This window comes from Onychomys torridus, unplaced genomic scaffold (assembly GCF_903995425.1).
Source record: "Onychomys torridus unplaced genomic scaffold, mOncTor1.1, whole genome shotgun sequence".
Lineage (NCBI taxonomy): Eukaryota > Metazoa > Chordata > Mammalia > Rodentia > Cricetidae > Onychomys > Onychomys torridus.
Window position 1 is genome coordinate 2,392,404 of NW_023412870.1, and position 15,000 is coordinate 2,407,403.

The 15,000-nt window shown below is 54.3% G+C and overlaps 1 protein-coding gene across 7 annotated transcripts; it reads right to left on the minus strand.

The window, feature by feature from the left end:
* Window positions 1–668: 668 nt before the first annotated feature.
* Cchcr1 (coiled-coil alpha-helical rod protein 1) lies at window positions 669–14,997 on the minus strand. Of its 7 annotated transcripts, none has more exons than XM_036176393.1 (19): window positions 14,870–14,987; window positions 14,143–14,317; window positions 13,794–13,857; window positions 13,500–13,713; window positions 11,013–11,316; window positions 7,350–7,513; window positions 7,137–7,272; window positions 6,895–7,005; window positions 6,603–6,752; window positions 5,170–5,280; window positions 4,952–5,058; window positions 3,234–3,346; window positions 2,918–2,963; window positions 2,623–2,771; window positions 2,334–2,522; window positions 2,155–2,256; window positions 1,325–1,476; window positions 1,078–1,201; window positions 669–949 (listed from the first exon to the last, which is right to left on the minus strand). In XM_036176393.1, the coding sequence occupies exons 1-19, from the start codon at window positions 14,905–14,907 to the stop codon at window positions 843–845; spliced, it is 2,556 nt and encodes an 851-aa protein (XP_036032286.1). In that variant the 5' UTR covers window positions 14,908–14,987; the 3' UTR covers window positions 669–842. The 7 variants fall into 7 exon arrangements, with proteins under 7 accessions (XP_036032286.1, XP_036032284.1, XP_036032287.1 ...); XM_036176391.1 differs by having other exon boundaries at window positions 1,078–1,204; XM_036176394.1 differs by having other exon boundaries at window positions 1,078–1,204; window positions 14,834–14,910.
* Window positions 14,998–15,000: the final 3 nt, after the last annotated feature.

Below are 15,000 nucleotides of genomic sequence, written 5' to 3' on the forward strand. Positions count from 1 at the left end.
AGCATCTTCTGTCCTGAACCACTGAGCCCACCATCCCCTACTTCCTGATGCTGCCGTCTCAGTGGTCCTGGGCTAGGAAGGCCTGAGCCTCTTCTTGCATGCTGAGTGTTTAGTATTTTGATCCAAGCATTCATCATCACCCAAAGAAAATAATTCTAAAACAAAAAGTGAAGGCAAAGAAACCTTGGTCCAGGCAGCACTGACACACGCCATTAATCCCAGCACTCGGGAGGCAGAGGCAGGTGGATCTGAATTCCAGGCCAGCCTGGTCTACAGAACGAGTTCTAGGACAGCCAAGGCTACATAAAAAGAGGACGAAGAGAGACAGAGAGGGAGAGAGAGGAAGGGAGGGAGGGAGGAAGGGAGAGAGAGAGAGAGAACTTGAGAGGTAGAGCCAAGTAACATCTCTCTGAGTTCAAGGCCAGCCTGTCTATATACAGTGAGCTCCAGGACAGCCACGGCTAAGTGGATACCCTGTCTCAAAAGTCAAAACAAAAACAAGGAAACCTCCAAACCTGGGAGCTTCTCAAAACACTTCCAGAGCAGTTAGGAAGCGGGTACCTACCACTCAGGGAAGGGTGGGGTGGGAGGATGTGCTTCCCACAGGTCCCCCCACCCCCCACCCCCCACAGCCCCACAAGCCGGCTTGAGAGACTCCCAGTCTCCCAGACATCTCCACTACCGCCATCTTTGTTTATTGCAGAGTTCAGACTTGGTGGAAGCTGGGCCCCAAGGCTGGCTGGGGAACAGGCTAGGCTGGCCCCTGCCCCATGTCTTCCCTAGCCACCCCTCCTGGAGATCCAGCTCCAGCTGGCTTCACTGTTGCTCCTGGCAGCTCCAGCTCAGCAGTAGCCGGAAGTGTCCTGGTTATCTTCTTGACAAATAGCCTCTTCTCTGGAAATGGCCTCGCTCAGGCATTGCAGGTTTTCAAACAGGACAGTCAGGGACCCTGATACAGAAAACATTGCAGGATGGACACCAGGGTGAGAGCAGGCTCCACGCTGCCCAGAGCACGGGGCTGGAGGAGGGCCTGAGGGGGAAGGTCTAGAATGCCACTTGTCCTTCGGTGTAAACTACCTTTCAGAGGTTCCCTGGATGGTGCAGCTGCTGGACTCTTGGGTTCTGGGGACTCTACAGCCTGGGCGCTGCACCCCACGGACTTCTTATCCATTCCCGAGGGAAGCACTGCCAACAGGCGCTGCTGCTTGTGACAGGAGAAGAGACCCCCTTGCTTCAAGGTGGCTTGGCAAGGAGGGTCAGCACACACGCCCCCACCTTTCCTTACCCACCAGCTACCAGGACCTCACTCCCTGCTGTGCCCTACCAGCATGAGGTTCTTGTCCCTCTCCAGCTCCTGCACACGCCGGGCCAGCCGCTGCCCCTCCTCCTTCCGGGCCTCGTCCTGCAGGCGTCTGAGCTCCTGGTTGCGCTCTTTTTCCCGGATGGCTTTGTGCTGGATCTGGCGCAAGGAAGCCACTAAGGAGATGGGAGTGGGTCAGCCGGAGCCCAAACAGCGAGACGGGGTCTCGGCCCTGGCTCCCAGGGTCGCTTCCACACCATGAGTGGGCTGATGTCATGGGGTCCGGGCTCTGAGCCCCAGGTGCCTTGCTCATCCCTGACACCAATTCCTTAGCCACCTGGACAGGGGCCAGAGTGAGAGCTCCTGCAACTGGTCCTCAAGTGGTCTGTGCGCCTAGTGGGCAGGGCTGTGGACTGCACCTCTTCTCCATGTGCTCTTCCTTCCCTCCCTCCCTCTCTCCCTCCCTCCCTCTCTCCCTCCCTTTTTCTTTCTTTCTTTGGCTTTTTTGTTTGTTTGTTTTGTTTTTCGAGACAGGGTTTCTCTGTGTAGCTTTGGAGCCTGTCCTGGAACTCACTCTGCAGCCCAGGCTGGCCTCGAACTCACAGAGATCCGCCTGCCTCTGCCTCCCGAGTGCTGGGATTACAGGTGTGCACCACCCCCGCCCGGCTCTCGCATTATATATCTTTAGAGAACCCCCCCCTGGCTGCGTGCTGTTTCTTGATCTGGTACTAGCTGCCGTGTGCACTAAGTAAGAATTCATTTATACCGTTCCTCCATTACTTCACCTCGTGCATGTGTCAATACAAGCTTCAAAGAAGTCTGGGGTGGGATGGGATAACAGCCCTAGGTCTCACCAGCTTTGGCCTGCTCCCGCCGAGCCTCGTTCAGTCTCCTCTTGGTGTCTGAGAGCTGTTCCCGCAGCCGCGTTTCCACCTCGACCACCTTCTCTTGAAGAGCTGCAGTGAGGGTACAAGGCAGTGTCAGGGGGAGCCGCCCACCCTGCAGGGTGGCACGCACCGCCACACTCCCACACCTTGCCCGTAGATCTCCTGCTGCTGTGTCAGCTCCTGCCGGAGGCTGGCGGCTTCTTCTGTGCTCTCCTGCTGGCCCTGACGCGCTGCCTCCAGCTGCTGCCCCACACTGGCCAGGGACTCCTGGGCACGCTGCAGCTCCTGCTCCAGCTGCTGGGCCACCTCATTCAGCTGCCGGCGCTCTGCCTCCCCTACAAGGAAGTTTTTGTGGTCATACACGACCTCTCCTGGCACCTGAGCCTCAGACCCCAAGTCTTCTCCAGCCCCATCCATCCACCCATGCAGACATACCTTGCTCCCGTGCCCGGCCCACCTCCTGCTGGATGAGGTGGGCACTCAGCTGCAGCTCAGCATCCAAGCGGTTCCGTTCTTCCCGTAGCTGCTCCAACTCAAGGCACAGGTTTGCATCCGGTGGGGGGGGGGGGGGGGGTGGGGGACAGCTGGGACAGAAATGATAGAGAAAATTCCCTCAGCAGCCACATGACCAGGGCCTCCATCCCTCCTTGATCCTTTCTGAGTCCTGGCAACCAACACCAGACCGCCCTCCACATCCACCACACCCTCCACCTCCATGCCTGCACTTCACCTTTCCAGGCGCAGCTGAGCAAGGGACAGTTTTCGAGCCACCAAACCTGAGAAGGAAAAGCAAAGGACAGGGAGATGGGCACACAGGGACAGCAGCAGCACAGGACAGAAGGACAGCAGGAGCACAGGACAGAAGGACAGCAGGAACACAGGACAGAGTGATGCACAGACAGAAGGACACGAGGACAGCAGCAGCAACAGGGCAGAGTGATGGTTACCATGGCAACAGAAGATAGACATGGGGTTAGATCCAGGGCTGGCAGGAAGGGGCCAGGCCAGTGGAGACAGGCTGGAGAGCTCACGGCTGCTCTGCGTACCCTTAATGGTGTGGACCTTACGGACAGCATAGCTGAGTCGGCTGCTGAGGCTGGGGATCCGGGCTACAGCCTGATCCACCCTCGTCATGGTATTGTGGAGGTTGGTCTGAGTGCTGGGAAAGACACAGGTCACTCACCCTCCACCCTTCCCTCATCTCTGAAAGACCGGCAGGATGTGTGCAGAGGACACACCTGTCCTGTGCTGTCCCATGAGTGGGAGGTGGGCTGTTAAGCAGCAAGAAAAGGGGAGACAGAAGCCACCGGGAGGCCCAAGACCTTAGAAGACCCTGAAGGTCAAAGCAGGTCAGTCACGCTCCTTAGCAGACCTAAAGATACCTAAGTGTTTAAGCCTCAGTGACTGTCAGGTAAACACATCCAGCCTAGCCTGGCAGTGGTGGAGCACACTTTTAATTCCAGCACTCGGGAGGCAGAGACAGGCGGATCTCTGTGAGTTTGAGGCCAGCCTGGTCTACAGAGTTCCAGGACAGCCTGGTCTACAGAGCAAAACCCTGTCTTGAAAAACCAAGATAGATAGTTAGATAGATAGACAGATAGAGAGATAGATAGACAGATAGACAGACAGAGAGACAGATATCCAACTGAAAACAAACTCCTGACACCAAGCCTAGAGTGTCTGTCTCATTTGGTTCCTGATGTCTTTTTGTTTGGTGGGGGAGGGATGTTTAAGGTGGAGACAGAGTCCCAAGTAGCTGAAGCTGGTTTAAATTCACCATGCACCATCATGCCTGACCTGCAGTGAGGAACTATCAAGGACCACGGGGTCATAGCCTACCTGGATCTGCATTCCGTAGCCCAGGAAAGTGCTCAGCAACAATTCTACAGGGGCCAACAGTGGGCACTGAGGTTGGCTAAGCTCTAACTGAGTGAGACTTTTGTTGCACGCCACCTCTCAGGCTCCAGGGACTTGGTGTCTGGCACTGTCTGCCTCGACTGGGGTTTTAGGTGCTCAAAGCCCGGAAGGGCTTTCTGGTGGTAAATCACTATCAAGAACCATGTCGGGTTGGGGATTTAGCTCAGTGGTAGAGCGCTCGCCTAGGAAACACAAGGCCCTGGGTTCAATCCTTAGCTCAGAAAAAGAAAAAAAAAGATTCAAGGTGTGTAGCCTATGGATAGTGCTCTCTGCCTGTCTTTATCACTACACCCTGTTTAAAAACAAAACAAAACAAAACAACCCGTCTTTGATCTGGCAGGAAGTAAAGCCTGTCCACGGCACACCCTCAGTTCTCCTGGAGGCAGGAGGCAGGAGGCACGTACAATGCTTTGAATCTGGCCAGTGGTTCTTCCAAACTAGTCTGACTCTGCAAGATTAAAAGTTCCATCTTTTTTTTTTTTTTTTTTTCAGTGCTAAGGATTGAAACCAGGGGCTGCTGAATGCTTGGGAAGAGCTCCACTGGGCTGTAGACCAGGCTGGCTGTACAGTTTAGACACTTTCCCCAACTAAACAGGTCCAAAGTGCAAAGGAAGGACAGAGGAAGAGAGGGGGGGAGTCTGAGCTGGGTAGGAGCAGCATCTCAGCCTGGCTGCCCTACTTAGCTTCAAAGGCTCCTAGACTGAACTGCAGGAAGAGGCTCCCCGCTCCAGTCCAACCACAGCTAGATGCTCCCCCTCAGCACCCTCCAGCCGCTCCCGCCCGAGGCTCTTCAGGTTCCCAGAAGTTAGGGAAGCAGTGCTCCAGCACCGCCGCCCATGGAAGATACCTGTTCATAGCGCTGACCACCAACTTTAGCTGCTCCTCGGCAGAGGCCGACAGCTGCTCCTGCCTCTGCCTGCCCTCCTGAGCCCGAGTCAGCTCCAGCTGCAGGGTCTGGTAAAGATGCAGTTGTGTGTGATTTCTCTGAAGCCTCTGGCCTGGCGTCTGCCCCACAGACCCTGGCCAGGGTCTTCCTCACCCTCCCTCCAGTCTCCTGGCTCAGACCTTGGTGCTCATCCGCTCCATCTCTAGCTCTGCGGTTTTGTCTTGGAGGGCACGCTGCAAGATGGCCTGCTTCTGGCTCTGGGCCTTCACTTCTTCCTGGAGCTCTGCCACCTAGAGAGGGGAGCAAAGGGAGCTGGGCAGGGAAGCCTAGGGCCAAAGCCACGTAGAACACAGGGGAAGGAGAATGGAGGAGACAGGGCAGGAATCTCTGAACGGGCTGGAGACTGGCTCCGTAGTTAAGAGCACTGGTTGTTCTTACAGAGGACCTGTGTTCAATTCTCTCTACCCACATGATAGCTCAAAATCATTTGTAATCATTGTCCGGGGGAGTCAACATACACGCAAGCAAAACATTCCTACACATAAAATCAAAACATATTTTCCCCCAAGACAGGGTCTTACCATTGATGTAGCTCTGGCCACCCTGGAACTCACTCTAGACCAGGCTGGCCTCGAAATCAGAGATCCGCCTGCCTCTGCCTCCCGAGTGCTGGGATTAAAGGCGTGCGCCACAGCCTCCCGGCCTCTCTCTCTTAAATCTTACTTTATGTGCACTGGTGTTCTGCCTGCATGTATATCTGTGTAAGGGTGTCGGATTGCCTGGAATTTGAGTTACAGACAGTAACTTTCTAGTCCCAGATCTCTGGGTTCTAGGCCAGCTTGGTTTACAGAGCAAATTCTAGAACACCCAGGGCTACAGAGTGAAACCCTGTCTTGAAAAAAAAAAAAAAAAAAGAAAAAAAAAGAAGGGCTGGAGAGATGGCTCAGAGGTTAAGAACACCGACTGCTCTTTCAGAGGTCCTGAGTTCAATTCCCAGCAACCACATGGTGGCTCACAACCATCTGTAATGAGATCTGGCGCCCTCTTCTGGCCTGCAGGCATATGTGCAGGCAGAACACTATACATGATAAATAAATAAATCTTTAAAAAAAAAAAAAAAAAATCAGCTGGCAGTGGTGGCACACACCTTTAATCCCAGCACTCAGGAGGCAGGTCTCTGAGTTCGAGGCCAGCTTGAGCTACAGAGCAAGATTTAGGACAGGCACCAAAACTACGCAGAGAAACCCTGTCTCAAAAACGAAGAGCACAGCGGTCTCTGAGGGAGTGCCACACAAGCCAACGAGCTGCTGGAGCCTGTAAACAGCGGAGCTCTTTGTTCCAACTCGCGTTCCTTGGGCCTCCTCAGAGGCCACCCCGACCACCCTACCCGTCCGCCTCAGCCCGTCAGCTCCTTCTCTCCACAGCATACACGACTGTTAGACTTCACCCATTTCCTACTTATTTGCTCGTCTTCCTTCAGAACCAAAGCTCCATGAGAGCACGACCTTGTCTGTTCCAGGCCCATGCCCAGCATGTGGCGACCACCCAAAGAATAACTGCCATCGTTGTGTGGGATGCAGAGTGTACAATGATGAGAGACAGAGCCCCTGACCTGGTCCCTCAGCCCCTTCATGGAGTCCCTGTGCTCCAGGTCCTGGGCCTTGAGCTGCACCATGAGGACAAACACCCTTTCCCGCCACCGGCGCAGCAGCAAATGGCACTTCTTAGGAAACTCGGACTCCAGGGCATCTGACGGCTGAATCTGCAGGTGGTAAGGAGGGAGACGTACTTCTGAGGCAGCAGGAAGGGGTGACCTTTGTTGTCTCACCCCTGCAGCGGCAGAAGTGGGGTTTTGGAGGAAAAGGATCCTCGTGGATCCCGCTGGCAGATGAGAGAGGCCCTACCTTCCTGGTCAACTCCTCTTCCTGCAGGGCAAGCATGTGCGAGAGACTCTGTACCCGAACCTGCAGCAACTCCACGGCGGCCTGAAGGTCAGCCCTGTCCTCCTTCAAGTGCTAGAAGGAAGAACACAGTCGGTCAGTCAGGGTCTCCATGCTACCCTCAGACAGCGGCAGTCTAAGCCCCGCGAGGGCATGGCCTCCCTTCCGGGGGCTGTGCTCTCCTTGCAGGCCACCCCCATCCTCACCTGCATGGTGTCTAGAAGCTCCTTCCGTTCCGACTCCCATGTCTGGCTATGAACCTCAGGAGGGACTTGTTCCCCCACGTACTTCCTCAGACTTTCAACCAGGGCCACCTGAGCCTCCAGCTCCCCTTGGGTCTTACTAGGGTGGAGGCAGGAATGGGAGAGTCGGCAGGGGCACAGCCCAGACGCCCCTCCCTGCCGCCCCTGCCCACTGACCTCAGCTGACTCCGGAGCAGCTCCACCTCCTTCTGGGCTAGAGCTAGCTGTTTGGTCTCTCCTGCCCGTTTCATTTCCAAGCTATTCAGAGACTTCTCCAAGTCCTCGGCCTTGCTGGTCAGGCTAGCCAGAGCCTTCTCATGAGCCTGTGTCAGGGAGGACAGCTGTGGGGGAAGAAGACACTCAGAGACGGCCAGCCTGAGGCGCTGGCGAAGGCCCAGCAGCCAAGAGTGCTGCTTCCTGCTCTTCCAGGACTCACAGCAGGCAGTTGAGAGGACCCCCGCACACGTGGTACATACTCACCAATACAACACACACAAACAAAAATAAATCTTTGAGGGGCAGCTCATCCCGTCTTAGGGTCTTATCTCTCAGAACCACCCTACAGATCTCTGGTACAAGCAAATGAAGAATTCTCCGCATCTGGTTCTCCCCAGCTCCTTTCAAACAACCATTGGTTCCTGCCAGTTCGCTTCCCTAACTCTCCGTGTCCTCCGCTAACAGCCTGAGTAAACTACACCACCTCGTACCTAAGTGTTTGTGGACTGGGAGGATGGCTCAGTCCATTGCCTCACAAGTCCGAAGACCAGAGTTGGGATTTCTACAACCTGTGCAAAAAGCTGGGCACACCTATAATCACCCCAGCTCTGTGAGATGGCAGGAGACACAGGCAGACCCCTGAAGCTCCCAAGCTAGCTAGTCTGGCCTATGTGATAAAGTTACAGGCCAATAAAAGACCCTGTCTGTAGTGGGTAGCCATCCCAGCATTGGCCTGGAAGTTCCAACCCCCATTGAGGCTTCAGTAATGGTCACGCCCACAAGATGGGGCGGCGGAGGAGGAAGAAGCGGAAGACCCAGGATCGGGAGGAGAGGGCTCTCTTGATTCTGGGACGCTGGATGCAGGAGGTAGACCGAGCAGAGTTCTCCAGAGAACACCACCGGACTGTGCCATACCTTTGCCAGACCCTACAACCTATCCCTTCATTTGTAAGTTACCCCACAAAATAAACCTCCCTTTTAACTACGTGAGTGGCCTTAATAATTTCACCAATACCTGTCTCCAACAAAAGGAGCTTGAGGACCCGCACCTGAGGTTGTCTGCTGACATCCACACTCACACCCTCAGCCACATGTACACACACACCCTTCATGGTACTGAGCATGGTGGTGGCAAATGTCTGTAATCCCCTGTGCTGGTTAGTTTTTGATCAACTTGACATAAGCTAAAGTTTATTTTTTCTTTTTCTTTCTTTCTTTTTTTTTTTTTTTTTTTGGTTTTTCGAGACAGGGTTTCTCTGTGTAGCTTTGCACCTTTCCTGGAACTCACAGAGATCCACCTGCCTCTGCCTCCTGAGTGCTGGGACTAAAGGCGTGCACCACCACCACCCTGCTGTTTGTTTTTTCAAGACAGGGTTTCTCTGTGTATCCACTCTGGCTGTCCTGGAACTCACTTTGTAGACCAGGCTGGCCTTGAATCTGGATTCACAGGAATCCGTCTGTCTCTGCCTCCTGAGTGCTGGGTTTAAAGGTGTGTGCCACCACTGCCTGGCTGTCAAGATAAGAGATTTTTGGGGGCTGGAGAGATGGCTCAGAGGTTAAGAGCACTGGCTGCTCTTCCAGAGGTCCTGAGTTCAATTCCTAGCAATCACATGGTGGCTCACAGCCATCTGTAATGAGATCTGGTGCCCCCTTCTTGCCTGCAGGGATACACACAGATAGAACACTGTATATGTAATAAATAAATCTTAAAAAAAAGTTTTTTGGGAAGGGGAACCTCAATTGGGAAAATGCATCCATCAGGCTGTCCTGTAGGCAAGCCTATAGGACATTTTCTTGATTAGCGATTGATGTGTGAGGGCCCCCTGCCCACAGTGGGGTGGTACCACCCCTAGGTAGGTGGTCCTGAGTTATATGAGAAAGCAGGCTGAGCAAGCCTCGGGGAGCAAGCCAGTGAGCAGCACACCTCCATGGCCTCCGCCTCAGCTCCTGCCTCCAGGTTCCTGCCTTGGCTTCCCTCAGGGACTGTGACCAGGGACACGCAAGCCAAAGGAACCCTTTCCTTCCCAAGTCGCTTTTTGCCATGGTGCTTTATGACAGGACTGTAAACCCTGAGACATCCCAGTTCTTGGGAAGCTGAGTCAGGAGTACTGCCTCAAGTTCAAGGCCAGCCAGGACTACATGCATATCAAGACCCTGCCTTAACACTCTTAGCCCTAAAACAAACTTGCTGTACCCACAAAGCCTGCTGCCTGGCAACGCACTTCCCCAAGCTCCCTCCTGAGGCCCTCCACCACCACCCCACCCCCCCCCCCCACCCCCCGCGGCCTCTCATCCTTCCCCGACCTGCAGCTTTCTGAGCACTGGCAGCCTGGCTAACCCTACTTCAGCCTGTGCTCATGAGGATACTCTAAGGAGGCAGGGCCTTTCTCACTAGTCCCCAAGCAGTGCCAGGGGCATCAGGGCAGCCAGGGGTTGTGGAGCCAATGGGTAAGGTGTCTGCCCTGCTTCCTCAGGCAGGGTCTGCCCTGTCTCCACACAGGCACGTGAAAGGAAGCACAAAGCCTTTTTAGACACAGAATACAAATCTGATGGTATTTCCCTGCCTTTTTTCTGGAGCCTGGCATGGTGGCACACACCTTCAACCTCAGCACTTGGGAGGCAGAGGCAGGAGGATCTGTGAGTTCCAGGTCGGCAAGAGTTACACAGCGAGACCCTGATTCAACAACAACAACATCGAATCTGCCCTGCGTATACCAGGCAAGCGCTCTACCACTGAGCTGTATTCCCAGTTTCTTTTCTTTTTTTTGGTTTTCCGAGACAGGGTTTCCCTGTGTAGCTTTGCGCCTTTCCTGGAACTCACTTGGTAGCCCAGGCTGGCCTGGAACTCACAGAGATCCGCCTGGCTCTGCGTCCCGAGTGCTGGGATTAAAAGCGTGTGCACCACCGCCCGGCTCCCAGTTCCTTAAAACCTTCTATTTTTTCATTTTTTTGACCTATCAGCAATTCATCTCACAACGACTGTAGAGTCAACTTCTGAACACGGTCCCAATTACACAGGTGATCAAATATCAAAGCAGGGTGTTTGCTCAGTGAAGCGACTAATTCAGAGAGCCTTCTCAGTGATGACTCACGGGCAGCAAGTCGGTGCTGCCCCAATATTATAAACACGACACTCATCTTTACAGCCTCCCTTCCCAGCCTCTTCATCGCCCGGGACGGCCCTCCCTGTCCCTAGACCACATTAGTGCTCCTGCACCCTTGGGCACTGTCCCAGCTGCCGCTGGCTCCAGCCACATTAAGAGTGACCCACACTAGGCTGTGGCTCCATTCGTGAGAGCAGACTCAGGCAACTTGGTCCCTGAATCCCCAGCCAGCTCCTCCCTCGCGGAAGGCAAAGAGAAGCACTGGCACCCTGACTTCCCCAGGACCCACACCCCGCTTCCTCACTCCCTCCACCCACCACCTTTCTGGAAGAGTACTTGGCAAAGAAGAGGGAGAAATTCTACTTTGGAGTTTCAAATGGTGCAAGATCACACGACTCCCAAGAAACAAGTGCAGCCCAAGGAAGACCAAACCACCCAAGTTCTCCTTCCAAGACCCCATGGCTCTGCTGTCCCTGACCCCCCTGCAACGTTGCTAAGCCCCTCTCGCCCCCATGTTCACCTGCTCTTGGTGCAGACTCTCAATCTCCTGTAGCTCCCTCTGGTTCCCCTCCTCCAGGTTCTTCCTGACCAGCTCAGCTCCGGCCAAGGCGGCACGCAGGCCCTCAGCCTCAGCCTGGCCAGCCTTCTCTGCCACTGCAAGAGCATCCATCTCCATGGCCTGAGCCTCCAACCTCATCTTCTGCTGCAGAGAGGTCTCCCGTAGGGTCCGGACCTCCTCCTCCAGCCGTCGCAACTCTTGGAGCTGCCAGGAGATCAGCTCAGCCTGCTGGCTCAGGGCACTGGAGACCCCCAGCTCCAGAGACCTTCAAAGGAAAGACAGGTGGGCCCAGCTGAGACGTGTCTGTCCTTGGTACTGCCGGGAGGGTGGGCACAGCAAAGAGAACAGTAACCCTCTGCTTTGTGGGGAGGCAGGGGTGACAGCTGAGGCAGGAGGATCTCTACATTCACACCATCACCTACCAAGTCCCTACTAAGTGTGTGTAGTGAGACCCAGTGAGGAACACAGTCTCCCCAGAGATCCACTGTAAGCACATGGATTAAACACCAAATGTGCACACCAGGGGACTACACATTCCGAGTGCACGGGTCTGGGTTCTCAGCTTGGGGCAGCGAAGGATGGGACTGAGCTTCTGCTACCAGGTGTTAACTACAGACTTTTTTGCTGTTCCATTTGAGACAGGGTCTCATGTAGCCCAGGCTGACCGTGAACATGATACATAGCAGAGGCTGGCCTAGCACCTGGGATCCTCCGGCCCCCACTGTCGCACTAGTGAGCATGGCAGGCGTGTGTATGCACACGCCCACACACAAAATACATAAACCTGACACAATTCAAACACAAAGTCACTCGGTTTTCTGGTGGTCTCCTCAGCTTCCTTCCGGGCCCCTGCGGTGTCAGCGGTGACCGTCCCTAACCCTGCACCCCTCTCCCGCTGTAACTGGGTCTACAGGGACGCACCACTACACCCCACCTTTGGGTGCAGGCTTTCAGTGAGGGTTTGGTATGGTAGACTATTATTTAAGGTGTGTTACTTTTGTTTATGTTGCGTTTGTTTAACTCTGAGAAGCTGTGTGACTGTGCCTGTCTAAAACACCTGATGGTCTAATAAAGAACTGAACAGCCAATATCGAGGCAGGAGAAAGGACAGGCGGGGCTGGCCGGCACGGAGAATATATAGGAGAAGTCTGGGAGGAAAGGGCTAGCAGAGAACAGGAAAAGCCCAGAGGCAAAAGGTAGATGGGATAAGAGCTGGCAAGAAGCCAAGCTAAGGCCAGGCATTTATTTATAAGTAAGACTAAGCCTCCGTGTGTGATTTATGTGGGAGCTGGGTGGCAGACCCCCCTTCCCCAAAAGAGTAAAAAACCAACAACAGTTTGGTACTGTGTACAGGGAGTCTGGGGGTACTCCATCTACAAATGACTCAGTGTCATGCAGATCTAAACCAGTTTGTGGAAGGCTCCTTCCTGAGGTGGCACCCTCCCCGAGAATCACAGGATTTCGTGTAACTGGAGGCTAGTGAAATGACTCTCCACAGTTCCCTAGAATCTGTCGTCAGGCTTTATTCCTTGAAGAGCGGCAAAATGGCATCCAGTCTATTGGGAGAAAGACACACACGAAACAACAGAAGGAACAATTCTCACTCACATACAGACATATTCACAGGGCTGAAGAGATGGCTCCGTGGTTCAGAGTGCTTGCTCTCCTGCAAAGAACCCCAGCTCAGTTCCCAGCTCCCACATTCAACAGCTCACAGCTGCCTGGAACTCCAGTCCAGAGAACCCTACACACTCTTCTGGTCTCCAAGTATGCATGCTCATACACAGATACATGCACATAAATAAAAAGAAAATGTTTTTCTTGTTTTGTTTTTTCCCAGACAGGGTTTTCTCTGTGTAGCCCTGGCTGTCTGGAAACTCACTCTGTAGTCCAGGGAGGGGCCTTGAACTCAGATCCACCTGCTTCTACCTCTCTAGTGCTTGGATTAAAGGCAGGCCATGCCAGGTTCAGAAATAAAATCTTAAAACACACAGCCGGAGCATAGCCAGCTCTAGCATGCCACTGTACCGGGTCAGCATGTCTAAGCTGCATGTCGTCTCCCATCACAAAAGCTTCTGGGCAAGCTGGGCGGTGGTGGCCCACCCCTGTAATCCCAGCACTCGGGAGGCAGTGCCAGGTGGATCTCTGTGAGTTCGAGGCCAGCCTGGTCTACAGAGCAAGTTCCAGGAAAGACGCAAAACTACACATAGAAACCCTGTCTCGAAAAAACAAAAAAACAAACAAAAAAGCTTCTGGGCAATCCATCTCCTCTCTTAGACATTCACATTCCTTGTTAGCTGGAAATTTAAGTCCAGAGATCTCCAATTTGTTACCCCTGTGCATATGGTCTATGCATTGTAGGTACCAACAACAGCCTACAGAAAACAATGGAACCAGGGACTGAAATGTATGAGTATGTGTGTAAAGGATCATGTGACAGATCCCTACCTGCCTCTCCGCCCTGGCCCCTGAGCATCTCCACAAATGTCCTGTTCCCACATGGTCACTGTAGGTCTCTGCGTGTCTAGCCGCCTCTCTAAGACATCTTGGCCAGCCCTGGATTGGATCAGGGGAATGTCTGAAGCCCAGGTCGGGGCTGATCTTGGCAGAGTTGGAAGGGACCGAGCTTGGAAGTGGGAGGGAGGAACCAGCCCAGCAAAACCTGAAGGGGGTCACAAGAATAAAGACTGTCAGTTTCTCAGAGAAGAGAGATCCCCGGCCACCTTGACTGGCCTCGCTGACCTGAAGGCGGCAACATCTCCACGCTATCTGAAGGCTCTAGATGTCTCCAGGCATCTATGTCCCCCTGGACAATAGGAGAAACAAGGACACTCCAATTCAGTTTTCAGGCCACCTTCCAAAGAGAAAGCCCTACAATAACAAAGTCATAATCCTTGAGTTACTGACAGATCGGCCCAGGCTCTGAGCCTCTCTCCCTACTTCCCTAAGAAGGCAGAGGATAAGCAAACCACTTGCTTGTCCCAACCATGCTCCTGATAGGAAGAACCATGAGGTAAATGTACTGAGATGGGAGCCAAGGGGTGCTCTTGGGGATTGCTTCTACTTACAGGATTCTGGGGGGTGCCTTTACCTTCCTCCTTAAGTGTCTATGGTCCCTGCAGCTCACGGCTGGAGGTGAGAGGGCCCGTAGGGAGCCCCGTCTCCACAGGTCTCGCCATGGGATGGTAGGGACGCTGGGAAGCCCGTCTAGGCACCACCGAGCCATGATGTCTGGGTCATTTCCTATTAAAGCGTTAGCCCAAGGCCTGGCCCCGCAAGAATGAGGCCACATGTGGGGTTAAGCGGCTTCCCTAGGATCCCCGGGGAATCCAGCAGCCTAGAGCCCGTTGCCAGGAAGCCAGCTTCCTGCGATCCTATCTGAGCCTCTCTGTAGCCGGCCTCAGTTTCTCTCCATCCCTCCTGCTTCCATTCCCTTCTCTGCTCGGCGTCCTACAGCATCTTCTTTGCCCAACTCCCACCCTAGTTCAAATATCCTTTCAACCCCGAGATTCCTACCCGCTTCTCTTTCTAGTACTAGTCTGCATTTTTGTCGATCCAATTAATCCTGATCGCTCCCTCTCCTCCGGTCTCCCCCTGCTCTGCTGCGCACACCCGTGGCTCATCCCCGCCAGGACGCTGAGCTCTAAAGCTGTCTTGACCCCCTCATCTGTTCTTTTACCAGGATCCTGCACCCGCTTCCCCTGTGGACCCCCTCCACCCACCCTAGCACCCCGTCTCAGACCCTTTCCGCCCCCAACCGACTCCTCCCGAACGCCCCTTACCCAGCGCGAGATCCGCCCTCTTGCCACGCCCCTTACCGGGCTCCCCGTCTGGGCTTCACACCCTGACCACGCATGCGCGAAGCGGGTGGGTTGGCGGGCTGCTCCGGAGCACCATTTCTCCCCGCCGGAAGGAGGAAGAGGAAAGGGGCACGCTGGCACTCGGACGC